General features: G+C 43.7%; 1 protein-coding gene across 6 annotated transcripts in view; it reads right to left on the bottom strand.

Moving 5' to 3' along the window:
- Nucleotides 1–13556, bottom strand: part of RNF220 (ring finger protein 220) — a 210819-nt gene that overhangs the window by 34061 nt on the left and 163202 nt on the right. For 4 of the 6 annotated variants that reach the window (XM_064428681.1, XM_064428680.1, XM_064428685.1 and 1 more), the window contains 2 exons: nt 12944–13065; nt 11791–11923 (listed from right to left, as the gene is read on the bottom strand). In XM_064428681.1, coding sequence (XP_064284751.1) covers nt 11791–11923; nt 12944–13065 — 255 coding nt within the window. The remainder of the gene's footprint in view (nt 1–11790; nt 11924–12943; nt 13066–13556) is intronic. The other 2 variants (XM_064428683.1, XM_064428684.1) reach the window with 1 other exon arrangement.

The following is a 13556-nucleotide window of genomic DNA, read 5'->3' as shown; positions in this document are numbered from 1 at the left end:
CCCAGTACTGCTCCTGCACATAAAATAAATCTCATGTGCTCCTGCACATCCCATAAAAATTGGGATGCAAACCTTGGCCCAGCATCACCTGGATAATGAATGACTTGCAACCAGCATCCTATAATACCTTTTCATTCTGCAGCAAGGATGGATTTTGAGGCCTGCTCCAGTGAGATCAGGTTTGGTGCCACAATTTCCACCTGACCCTCCTTGTCTAACTTCCTGGGGTTGCTTCCATGCACAAAGCCAGTGAAAACACCCACGCAGCTGTTCAAATATTTGACATCTGAACTGCTCGACATTATTCATTCATCTCAGGCTCATTCAAACCAGATTTCTGGACAAGTGCTGTTATAAATGGATTAAGAAGACCACTAAATGCAAGGAAGGCCCAAAAGGATCACACCTGCTTCTCACTAACTCAGCCCAAATGTAAAGAGGGCTCACAACTTCCAGCTCCTGCTGGTGGTGTACACCGCTATCCAGGAGAAAGGAAAATATGAAATGGAGTACAGAGGACAAGAGCTTCCAGAAGACCCCGTACCAAGTCCACTCAGGTGATTTGCAATTCAATAGTGTGCACTGAGAGCAGGGAAGGGTTCCCCCAGCAAGGCTCTGCTTCTGAAGGTCACACAATAATTCACAGCCATCAGCAACACTGTCTAGAGTAGAGACCTCTAAAGCCAGTGTGTTATCCAGAGGTCAATGCTTGGGACCAGAAGTTTATTCCCACATGTTAACAAAGTGAAATCCCATGACTGAATGTTAACTTGTGAGTTTGACCTAGGAATTCATAAGAGATGTGATCTGCTATTCACAGAAGCTCTGACTCTTAGGAGTCACCCAAGGCCTGAGGAATGTAATTCCACATGTGAATTTGAAAATGCTGCTTTTAGATGAAAAAAGAATAGACCCAGCGCAGACTCTCTTACACCTTTCTTGTCCCTTGTTGAACATTTTTTGCTCTTGCTGTGCTTTTGGTAGGAGGCTACCCCTTGTCATATGCTGCCAGCCCCAATACAATTAGCCTCCTGATGCTAAAGCAGCACAATTCTCTGACAGTCTTAATCCCAGCTGCCTCCTTAAGGACCAGACAAACAGGAGTGAACAGGCAGGTCAGACGCTGGGGCCATTAAGCAGAGAAAAAACAAAGTTACAGCTCTGTCTCCAATCCCCATTGCTCTTGTAGCCAGGTGCTCTGACATGCAATTCCAGCACTGGTATTGAGTGGCACCTCTATAAACCCTGTGACAGTTTGGGAGACAAACTCACCCATCAATCAGAATGTACCTATCAACATCACTTACCTAGCACTGTGTACACAGCTTTCTTTGCTCGGGCTGGTCTCAGAGCAGTCTGCCTGAGCACCAATTCTTGTTACTTTCTGAAAAATTTAAGTACTCTACACAAGCAACAGTGTTTCTGAAATACTGACTCAGAGGTCAGACAAGCAGGAAAAATTCGCAAGCCTCGTAACTGCTGCCAACTTCAAGCACCAGCAGGCTACAGGAATCAGCTGAGCTCGAAGGTAAAAGCACTTGCCATTCTTTCCATGCACCTATTAATAATGTCTGTAGATAAATCTCACCAGAAATCCTTTCCTTCCCCTTCTTAGGGGAAGCAAATAAAATAAAATAAAAGCACTTTTCTTTCTCTTAAGTTGCCCCCTATGCCTAAGCATCTCTCTGACCCCTGCCCCGCTTCTCAAATCTCACTTCCTTTATGCAGTCCTCCTGATGAGTGGTCACCTGATCAACTCTCCAGTGAATGGTGGCCCAGGTTAAGATCAAGAGTTATTAACATGATATATAAGCAGATTCACAGAACAGATAAAAGGACTTCACATTCAAGTACCTCCTTTTCTCCATCACACTCAGCAGCAGATGGTCCAAGTGACAACATATGCTGCTTCAGGTGCTGACAGCACTGCTCCTGCACAGGCACAAGCTCACATGAGACTGGCAGTCTTAGGGGCAGAATGGAAACACAACCAAACCACAGCAGACCCAAATGACCCCAGCCTGATTTCATGAGCACAGGTAGGAACACACAGACCTGCTGTGCCCACCTCTGCTCCTCAACTCCTATCTAGGCAGATCAGTTTTGGTGACCAGCTGTTCTGTATATATTTAATTATCTATTTTATTATCACTGCAAAGAAAGCCAAGGAAGAAAAATAAAATATCAATGTTATTATTTGCACCACCACTAGATACTGCTCATGCAGAGGATCAAAATCATCTGGATGACTAACATTTCTCCAGTTTGGCCCCCAAGGAACAGATGAGTGTGTGTGTGTATGAGAGAGAAAAATCTATACTGGAAATATTCTAGAAATCCCAAATTTTGTGTAAATTCCATAAATGGGTCTAAATTCAAATCCATCTTAGAAGCATAGAGCTCTACTGGGGCCTATTTGGGCTGGGAAGAGGCATTCATTCTGTTTGCAGGTAGCATACATGTGCTCAGGAAAGAAGAAAAGCCTCCCATAAATCTCCACAACTGCAGCCTTTGCTAATTACACTCCTTGCAGTGACCCCCTTCTGTACAACCTCCCCTTCCAGCATGTTCATTCTATTTTCTTATCGAAATGGCACTCCTTGGCTTCTTGGAGAGCAAAAACAATGGAGGTAATAAAAGTAGTTTATGCAGACTCACGGCCAGGCCTCACAGACTTCCAAGAATGGCTCTAAACTGGGTTTATTTCATTATATGCTGAAGTATCCCAAACTAGTACTAAGAGGACAAGGTGGCATTTTGTTGTAAGAGACATCTGGGAAGACAGAGAAAGCCACTAAAAATTCTTGAAAATGAGAGGAAAGCAAAGATGAGGCCAAATTGAACACAGGTCTTCCTACAGATCCATAATGCCTCCCAGCCTTGTTTTTCAACAGTGAAATTGTACCCCCACTTTTTCCTAGCACCAACAGGGATAGAATAGTTCTGGTGATGTTCCCAGCCTGTTGCAGGAAAAAAACCCGACATTTAGAAGCCAAAAAAAGCTGCTTACAAAATAAGAGCTTTATTTCTCTGGAGCCAGATCCATTTAAAGCTAAATGGTGATTTACCTGGAAAAGTGACACCCAACTGTGTTGTTACAGCACACACCTGAAACAGCAGATCCATCTGATGCTGTCTATTAGGTCCCACAGGGGCACAAATGGGCTGTCAGAGACCTGACTGCTCACCAGTGTGGTGCTTACAGGGATCTTTGCTAACAGATCACAGAAACAGCTGCCTTTAAGGAAAGGGGCCATATAATTTTATGACCATTACCATAATTTTGCAGCAGCATGCTGAACAAAGGGCAGGCAAGCACTGCTGTACAGGGTAAGAGCCAGCTGCTGCAAGACTCAGGAAGAGGCTTCCCTACCCCTTGCAGCATTGAGGAGTATTCCAGAGATGTCTTTTGTGCCTCCTGTAACCCATCAGGTACAGACTATGGCTGCAGAGGGGGAAACACACTTGGACCAGACCAAAGACCTGATCTGGTTTGACAATTCATGGCTGCCTCCTAGAGCCTCATGCTGATGTGATACAGGAAGGTGAGAACAGCCTCATGTCTGTCTCAAAGGCTGCTCTTCAAAACCTGGAGCTGAAGTACAAAAGTAGCAGCAACAGCCATGGTCTTTGCAGCTACAGCTCGTTTTCCACAGTTAGGGAAAGGTGGATCTGAAAGGTTTTGTTCCCCTGGGGAGAGGGTGGAAACAAACAAAAAAGGAAGAGGGAGAATTAAAGTAATCTTGAATCACTAAGCAGATTCACATCACTGGATCAATAAGCACCACTGACAGGGATCACAGGAATGTCGCAACTTTGCCAATAATAAAGCAGCACAGCAGAGCTTGGAGGATGACTTTTCTAAGGCAGCAGAGCATGAAGCTGCAAGGCTGGTGAACAGCTGAATGTGACACCCTGGCTTACAGCGGGCTGCTGCCAGTGGCGGGGCTCAATGCAGTTTGCTTTAAATAATGATGAGCACAGAGATTGTATTCATGGGGGAAAGGCAACCAAGGACTGGAAAAACCAAGGGCTAAATTTCATAGGCCAAACACATGTGCTTTTCCTCCCAAACTAATTCTTTTCTAGGCTGGAAAGAAGAAAGAAAAATCAGTGCTAATTTAATCAATTGATCAGTCTATTGATTGCAAAACTGGAGCTGCTAGTTAGCCATGTGCTGTAATGCCCTCAACTCTGAAACCACAAAACACACCATTGATTTCTTCACTTCCAGCTCCAAAACAAGAAATAAAACCAGGCTTTCACGGAAAAACAACTTCCTCGTCCAGGGAGAAGATGCAAGCAAAGAAGAGAGGCCAGGAAACAGGGACAGCCGCATCTTGCGAGGTTCAAACTGAAATTAGTTACAGATGCAGTCACAGTGTCTTGTGTAAACTCTATCGATTGGGTGGCTGACAGTCTTGGGAGCCTCCATAGCAGGACAATCAATCCGGCTGCAGTGTCACCTGCCACTTTGCTGAACAGTTGACAATGCAATTATCCAGTGTGGAGGCAGGGAGTTGGCGTGTGTCAAACGCAGTTAGCCACTTTCCGGGCACTACTCGATAACGCGTTTCACCGCCGCGTGTAGGAGACGACACGCGGAGACAGGAGCTGCTCAGAGCCACTGAGACCTGTGCTCCCTTCTTCCTTCAGGAACATCTCACTGCCCCTGACTTAACAACTGTATTCTAAAATGCTATTAAAATCACGTCAATCAACTATTGTGTGCTTAAAGCTCAAGTTTGACCTGAGTGTCCAAGAAGTAGGTTGCAGCTCTAGCAAAACTGCAGACCCTTGAGAGGGGAAAAAATTAAAAATGTATCAGATTACTATCTTAAAGCCTGGGATTTTCAAAACCACAGCTAACAGAGCAGTAGAAAACCAGATTGCAGAGCAACTAATGTCTGAGATCGACAAAACCTGAAGTTTAAAGGAACTGTCGACTGAAACCCAGTCTACATAAAAAAATGAGTAGTTTCAGGTGCTCTACCTGCTCCTTTACTCCTCCTGCTAATTTTCATGGTGTTACAACTGCATTTTCTGTTTTCTTTTCTTCCCCCTTACTTCCTCTAGGAAGGAGTTGACAGGCATCCCTTTTCATCCCCCAACCCCAATATGTATTCCCCAATATGTAACACTGTAATGTAAATATTGGGGATGTAATATTTTTACAGTATTACACCCCCAATATGTAATACTGCAAAAGGTAAAGAATTCCACTTCTTCCTGCAGAAAGTCTTTTCCTGGTTAGAGTGGCTGTCGGTGTTTCATAAACCAACCACCAAGGTTTACTTGACTGTGCTCCTTTCAGCTAATGCATTCTAGTAGTTGGAACATGAAAATTAGATTCTTTATATTTTTGTATGCATTCAAGTTAACAAAAATCTACAATCAGCAATGAGAAATTTTAATGGCTATCCTCACAATTTTCTTTTTTTCCAGTTAAAATTATTTTTACTTTGCTAAGTGCAATTGATTACTTTGTGCTCCAAAATAAACAAAATGGTATTCCTTGAAGAATTATGTGAATTTCAAACACACATGACATTGGGCACCAGTTACATGGCAGGTCATGCTGGCTTTTGTATGTAAAGTAAAATGTTTTTTTCTTGTTAAATCACATAATAGTCTAATCTGTTTTTCTGGCTCACTAGAGTAAACTTATATTAATATACAGGAAAATACTTAAGAGATATTTATTAACCACAGAATCCTTCAAACAGACACAAACAACAGAGAAAGAATCAGGTGCAGCCCATGTGATTACTGTATCTAACACCATGCAAACAGACTTTGTTAGCATTTTTAGGTCAAGTATTACCTTATGGGCAACTACCTGCCCCCAAAAGAGAGGGGTGCAAACATTAAGAAGTGGTGGGGCTACTCCATCAGACCGGTCCAAATGATTGTGCTTCTGCAATGAAGGGATTACCAGGATTACCACTTTCACACAAGGGTTGAGGTAAGGGATACAAGTGCTCTGGGGCTCAGGAGTCCTCCATAACAGGCATAAGGCACACACTAAGACTTGAGAAACATGGAATTTATACACCTTGCCCACTTGGAAGCTTACAGCAGGTAGAAGTGACCAGTAGAAGGTAGCAACCCAAACATAGGAAGGCTAAAATTCAAGGGCTTAGAGGCTGGGAAAGATGCTTAGATGTACAGACACATTCACCTTAGAGAGAGATGCTGACACTGGAAACACGTCAGAAAAATGCACTAAATGTAGCTCTTGCTAAACGGGAGGAAGATTAAGAATTTCATTTCAGCAAAGATTTCTTGCACTCTTAACACAGACTGCTCTTGCACCCAAGCTGAAGTTTGCTTTAGCTTGCTAGGGTAAAAGGAATGAATTCTGGTTCATCTACACAGCAGCAGCAATGATGATTCCAGTTACCAGACCACTCTTCCAAAAGGCCTAAATATGCCAGTGACATCTTCCATTTCCCACAGAGTCTTTTAAGAGAAGTCACACATTAACTGTTCAGCTCAAATGCTTTTGCTGCATTTGAATAGATCAGTTTATACCCTCTTACCAGTATAACCTTAAATGCAGTCTGAATCTCCTGACATGAAAAAATAGGAAGTCTCCTTGCCTCCTGAAGCTTCCCTGTATGTCTCATTATATTTTATCTGAAAAAGAGGGCACAGCTGGCTACTAGGTGAGATTCTAGAGCAAGACTTTAAAGGTTTGTTGCCAGTTCTGCTGCTATCTTTTTAACACTAGAGAAGATGCTTCTCTATGCTTCAGTTTCCACATACTTGTCAAACACTGATTTTAAGTTTTGTTGTAGAGTTCCATTTTCATGAAATTGCACCGAGAAGCACAAAGGAGTTTTCCCTCTCTATTTGGAGCTTTCTGCCAGGCAGTCACCAGACCCAAGAAGTCACTGTAATCACAAAAACCTGTTGTTGAGATAGGAGACCTATAAAGTATCTATTTAGATTCTGAGGCCAGGACCTCACACATGAAAAAAATTATTCTAATGCTGCATTAGATTGGATTTTGAAGGAGAACAAACCATACAGCTACTGCCCCAGTGCTCTTTCTGGGACAACTAACCCACAGTGGACAAAGGCTGGTCTACAACACTTGCTGCTAGAACTGAAGCATATCTTGGTTCTGTGTCGATACAAAGCTGGCAGTGGGAGGGCTTCAGCCATTTGCTAGAAACTTTTAATCATTTTAATACAGTCCTACTTTCCAGGCAGCTGCCCTAATTGTACACGACATGAGATCCAATGCAAATGGACCCCCAAGGATAACTGCAGTTTGTTACAGCTTATAAAGGCTTTACCAAGTCCCTCTATGCATACACTTAGTTGTGCTGTTCTTTTCCCTTGGTAAGACATTAGCAAATAGAACCAAGCCCTTTGCTAGCTTGGGAGAAGGGCTGCATAGGGAAATAAAAAGAAATACCAGAAAAATAAAGAGAAACTTCAGAGTTAAGTAATCCCTGTGTGTTTCTCCTTCTTCAAGAGTATCACAATCTATCAGACAGATCCTTGTCATGTTGATCTTTGTTAGAAAGTACCATTCCCTGAAAATACCCTGCTTGCCACTTTAACATTTTTAAAGTCTTTCTCTCTTCTGTGTTATTTTTGATGCAACTGATCTGCTGAAGCAAAAGAAACTGAGAAGAGCAGTGGTGACTAGCTTGCTACTGCACCTAGAGGAAGGCTTTTTGGTGGGGGAGCTGGAGGGGAGAAGAGGAGGACGGGGCGGGTGGAGAGAACTTAGCTACAATTCTTCAATTCTTTCATATCTAAAGAGGACAGCAATCTCTGTTCTATCAGACCGCACGGTTCGTGCTTTAAATGGTACTTGCTGCCAGCTTGCTTTCCCTGTCTCTCTCCCTTTGAAGCAGACTGGACAGCTTCCTCAAGCTGGCGTTATCACTCCCTCTAACCACTCTTGGCAGGCAATCTAATTCCCCCTGAAAAGGTCACCGCCATTTTAACTGCCTTTCAATCACATTAAGCACGCTGCCGCTCGTGCTCAGAGCGCTGCGCCCGCAGCTCTCCTGACTGAGGTGCGATCGATAAACTGACATCCCGCCCAACACCCAGCTCCCAGCCCCGCTCTCCTCCATCCCCTCTCCGGGCAAGCTGCCTCCCAGAACGGACGGGAAGGGACCGAGTGACAAAATCCTCTCCTCAAATCCGAGGCAGCAGAAGGGAACCACTAACCTGGCATTTACTAATCTTTGTCCCATCTGTTAAGAAACAGAAGGGTGCAAGCATCCCCCACCCCCCCGCCTTCCCTCGACCTACAGAGGCAGCAACTTCACAGGACAGTTTGCTTAGGCACCAGTCCAGACACCTTTGAAGCTGTGTTACAAAGAACAAGCCTCCCTCAAGCTTCCCTCAATGCAATCATTACCGTTATCTCTCCCCCCGAGCTGCTTTTTTTTTTGCAGTTACGAGTTATGTGTTCCACCCATCGATCCCTGTGTAAGACACTGTTTTAAGTCCTCTTGCCTTTTGACTGTGCTAAGCCGTTTAAGAGATGACAGCAGCTTCTATCAGTGTGAAGCTGATGTGATTCTTTTCAGATAAAGCACTTTTTTTCCACTTCCCCCCCTCCCTTCCCTTCTTTCAAGTAAGAAACATACACACAAAAAGAGACACTGAATCTTTCAAAGAAAAAAAAAACCTTTTGAACTTCCCTCAGGAATTCTTTAAAGGGATAACCTTACAGTGTAAACACTGAGGGTAACGTGCATCCATTCTGGACTGGAATAGAGGAATTGCTACAAATATGTTGAGCATTAAAAAAACCCCAACAAACCCCACATCAGAGACCAAGCTACTTGACGCTTTCACTTGCGAAGCCTTGTTGGCATCCTAAACACAGAAACTCATTAAAGGTGGCATGCAATAATTCCGAGCAACAAAGAGCTTCAGAGAGAGATGATTCAGAGACATGGAGAGAGATAGTTACTGAATGTTCAGGTATTTCAAGAGAAATTTTAGTCTTGTGACACTGTACAGAGGCAGGGGAATATCTGATTATTTTATCTGTATGGTTTTACACTTTGAAGTGCACGCTTGATTTCAATGGAATTTGGTATTTCATGCTGGTATTATTCTGCACCTATCCCCAAAGAGAACCACAAGTTCTCCTACAAACCCCTGCTTCAAGCAGTACCTCTGCTGAAACAAAGTGGTTCCAAACCCTATATAATTGCCAATAATCTTAATTTATACCTTGCATCTTTCCAGTTTTGGAAAGCAAATTGAATGGCAGCAAATTTTGAGAAGCCAGGAGGACAGCTGGAAGTACTAAATATTTCCTGACTGAAATCCTCCACCAAACCCAACAGCTTCAGAGACAACACACTGATCCCTGCACTTCTCAGGTCGTATTCCCACTTGCTGCCACAGCCTGTTCTGTCCACCTGCTGCCTCAGGTATGCCAAGCTGTGGCAGCCAAGCAGGTCTGCTTTGGCTCTGCTGCACTAGACCTGACTGGGGGCTTGCAGCTGTAACACCAACAGAGAAGACATAATTTCCAGCTTCTAAGACAGCTCCTCAGGTCAGAAGAGCAAGTTTCCTCTGCAAGTGCTTTGGAAGCAGGAAAGTGTCATCCTAGGAACCTTCCAAGTGAGAGTTTCAGCTTGTGGTTACTTCTGTGTTTTAGACCATCTTCCAGAAAATCCAAACAGCGCTGTTAATTCCCCTGATGTTTCTGTTTTTAGGAAGAAAAACCTAAGGTCTCTCGACCTTACTCCAACTGAGAATCTGTCGGGATTTTCTATATAATTGGCAAAGAATTTTCCTCATGTGGAGAGTGATATGAACCTTGTCCCCTAACCAAAAATGATAAAAAAAAAAGCCAGGATCAGTGTTAATTTTAAGACACTGCTGTAATGCTGCCCAATGGACTTATGTGCAACACACACTGGCCACAGTGTCCTGCTCCCCCTTCACCCAGCTGTGACATCTCCTCAGAGCAACACACCATTAAAACCGAAATTAATGAGACACATGGCCATCTATTTTCCCCTCCAGTTTTATGTATTTCCCCATGTCATCTCTTTAGACATTGGTGACATCCCTGTAGCCTGGTAAAGGCTGTCTGGCATTATAAAAGACATTTGATTTCCACATCACTGCTACTTCTCAGCAAAGGGAACAGAGCCAAATGCAAAGCCTCAGGTGACAGGGGTTAACGAGGGCCTTGCCAACTCCAGACAAAGCAGTTTTAAGCATTAGAAAGCATCTACAAAACGTTGTGCTGTGCTTCAGGGCTGTAAATTAAGAATTCTGTCTGGCAAGAGCCAACACTGGCAGCAAAAGAAGAAAGACAGTCACCTTAAGGTTACCTGAGAGCACACATAGCAGTCCTGACTGATGGAGGCCCATGAATGCAGCAGTCAGAGACAATAGGAGAGCCACAAAAGAGAGCATGAAAAAGTGTAACTTCATTAAAAATAAATGCAATCAGCCAGCTCTAGGAGATCACTCCAGATTTGCTTTGGCTTTCCAAATTTTACAACTTCTTGCACAGAGTAGATAGGTACCCTGTTCATACTGTCTGATTATCCCAAAATACTAGGTAGGAAGCTGTTAGGAAAAAAAAAATTCCCCATGCTTAGGGAAGAGGACACTTCTCTAGAGAAGCATGGCAGCTGTTGAATCTAGATGCCAGCAGAGGTGTGCTCCAGAGGAGGAAGGCCAGGTGCTAGAGACCTGTCAGCTGCTCAGGTATCACTGGGGGTCCTTTAAAGCCCAAAGAAGCTGCTCCTTATCATCTGCTCGGCTATAACCCAGCTACAATTTAATTTCAGAGGAAAGCAAGAGCAGATCAGGAGTGCCTGGTTTTAGCTGAGCACACGGCTGGCTTTTAAGTCCAACTCCCTCATGCAATAGCCTTTCCCCTTGAGATATTTTAAATTAAAATCCAAGCTGATATAGGAAGAGATCACATCCCATCCTCTTTATTGAACGAAGGGAGCCAGCACTCCTCCTCTCATTAAGCATGCGCTACGTGGATTGCTTGTGAGAAACTCTCGTGAGTGCCTGAGGTTCATGCCAATGAACAGTTTAGTAAATCCTCCTCTTTGAGGCCAAAGGGCTGAATGTAAGAAAGGGGCCAGGTTTCTAGCTAAAATTACATTCACCAATAAAGCTCACAAGAGGTCAAATTTTGCCATAACTCACTCTCTCCTTGGTAACTGATTTCCCCGTCACTGGGGAAGGAGCAAAAGAAGGAGGAAAAATAAAATGTGTTTGTCTGAGAGCCCTAAGGGCTTGCAGTGCTGGAGGTGCAGAGCAGGTTCCTGGATTCTCATTTATCAACCTTAAAAGGGATGGAGTGATAAATGCACAACTGGCCCTTTAATATTTTATGCAGGTGCTAAAGCGACTTAGCTGTCACCTCCAATACATCACCAGAGGCTGATACACCAGCTTTCGTCACTCCAGGCTGGGAATTTTTACAATTTCATTTCTATTTCTCTCTCTTCACATATTTCCATGTATTTCTTACTACGTGTGAGATATAAAATGTTATTTTCCCCATATGATCTACCCATTCCCTCTTCAGCCACATTCCTCGAGAAAGAAATAACCCCACGCTTTGTTAAAGATTTGCACAAATTTTGACTCTCATCGTTCAAGAGGGACAAAAAACAAATCACTTTACATTCTGGCAAAGGCTGATGATTCTGCCTTTTGTGGAAGGCAAATCCCTATGTCCCTCCCTTTAAAGATAGGTTAAGGATAGGATTAACTTCCAGAGCAGAATGATTCACAAGTGCCCCCGAAACACTGGCGCACCTCGAAATCCTCCCTCCAGGAGAGTAGTGGCCCGTATCCTCTTCTGCCCGCACCACTCGTACTCTTCAAAGCGGTTGCCGTTCTCGTTCTCGATGTCCACAGAGTCATCCTCAGTCATGCACGAACCTTCTCTCTGCATGGAGTAAAGCAGAGAGAGGGGCAGAGTGCTGAGATGCATGAAATGGCTCTTTGGGGTTCATAACTCATGGTGGGATGGGGAAGAAAAGCTGGGCTGTTCCCAGGACAGCTAAGTATAGAGCATAGAGCAGCCTCTATTCCCATGCCTGTTCATACTAACCTAAACTAGAAGTAAATAGGTACTGGAAGAACTTGACAACCTAAGATTAAAACAAGTTGCAAGTTTCATAATTTTTACTCAAGGAAATATAAGGTCTGGTCCCTACAACAATGCTGGTGTTCATTTCAACATGCATTCCCCTGCCTTGCATGCAAAATTCCTCTATCATGGAGGAACATATCATCACAGATTCCTCTGAGCGCTAGCAGAAGTGCTCTCCTCTAACACAGTTTTGGAGCTTACTGATCAAAATACACCTCTCTTTATACTATGCACCTCTTGAGGCAACAAGTCCTCTATTGAAAGTTTCTCCTGAGAAACACAAACAAAAAGCCCTATGACAAAGCTCTCTCCCTGCCCTGGGGCTTGTTTCTCTTTCCTTGCTGTCTTTGGGATGAACAGCAAGAGAATGGTTCTGCTTAAATGCACTTTCCTGGAGTAAGATGATCGTGCAACCTTTAAAAGTCCCAGTCTGCTACAAAAGAACCCAACAAATAATAATTCTAATGTCAAAAGCACAGATCAAAATGAACTGTTCTTTCTGAGCTACATAGGATGCCTGAAGTCCTACAGAAGGTTCATAAACTTCAATAGCTCCACCCTTAAAATCTACAAATTAAACCTCTGTAACAGAGCAGAACAGTGCATGAAGTAAAAGTTACTAATGCAACAGAACAGAAAAATCCAGAAGAATCCATCTTCCCAGACAAAGAAGTGACTACAGATCTCAGGGAGACAGTTAGCATTGCCTGCAAGCTCAGCAACGTTAGTTTTTGCCCCACATTAGGTTAACTACAGACAGAGCTGGGAGCAGGGAGAAGGGAATGGCAGCTGGTGATCCTGTTGCGCCTCTACCTTTGCAAGGCACTGTTCCACATGCCTACTCATCTCCTCCTCGGATCCTGACAGGGGCCGGCTGCAGAGGGGACATACCTGCCCTTCGTCTTGCTTCCTCCGTTTCATTTTTCCAATCCGAGCTGCATGGAGAAACCAGGGAAAGAAAACAAACACAAAAGGAAGACATGTCAAGTTTGTAAGTCCACTCTTTATTTGCTCAGCTCCAAATAATAAGACCTTGGCAAAAATGGTAAGATTTCACACCAGAAAATCCCAGTTACTCCCAATTCTGACCTCTATGAACAGAACAGAGACTGTTACTTGGCACTTTTCAGAGGAAATCTGTAACCTGTAGCTGAGCACTCTGATTCCACAGAGGCAGCTATTCACAATTCAACAACTAGCAGAAGGGTATCTGCTACACATCCCCATGGTAAGTTATTAGAACGGTTAAAATCTTTCCCTGAAATTGCTTTCAAAGTTGAGTGATCAAGCCACTGAAGCCTGTTTTGGATTTTGCCTTCTAAATCTGAGGCCCTTCCACTAAACATGTCTACTCCCTCTACAAGAACTTCCTTTGAATGTGGAAGGATGATGTAGCACCTGATAGCCTTGGACAAGGTATTTAACA

The sequence above is a fragment of the Passer domesticus genome, chromosome 7 (genome assembly GCF_036417665.1).
Source record: "Passer domesticus isolate bPasDom1 chromosome 7, bPasDom1.hap1, whole genome shotgun sequence".
NCBI classification, from domain to species: domain Eukaryota; kingdom Metazoa; phylum Chordata; class Aves; order Passeriformes; family Passeridae; genus Passer; species Passer domesticus.
Note: the sequence above shows the minus strand (reverse complement) of the source record. Positions and strands in the feature narration are given on the sequence as shown.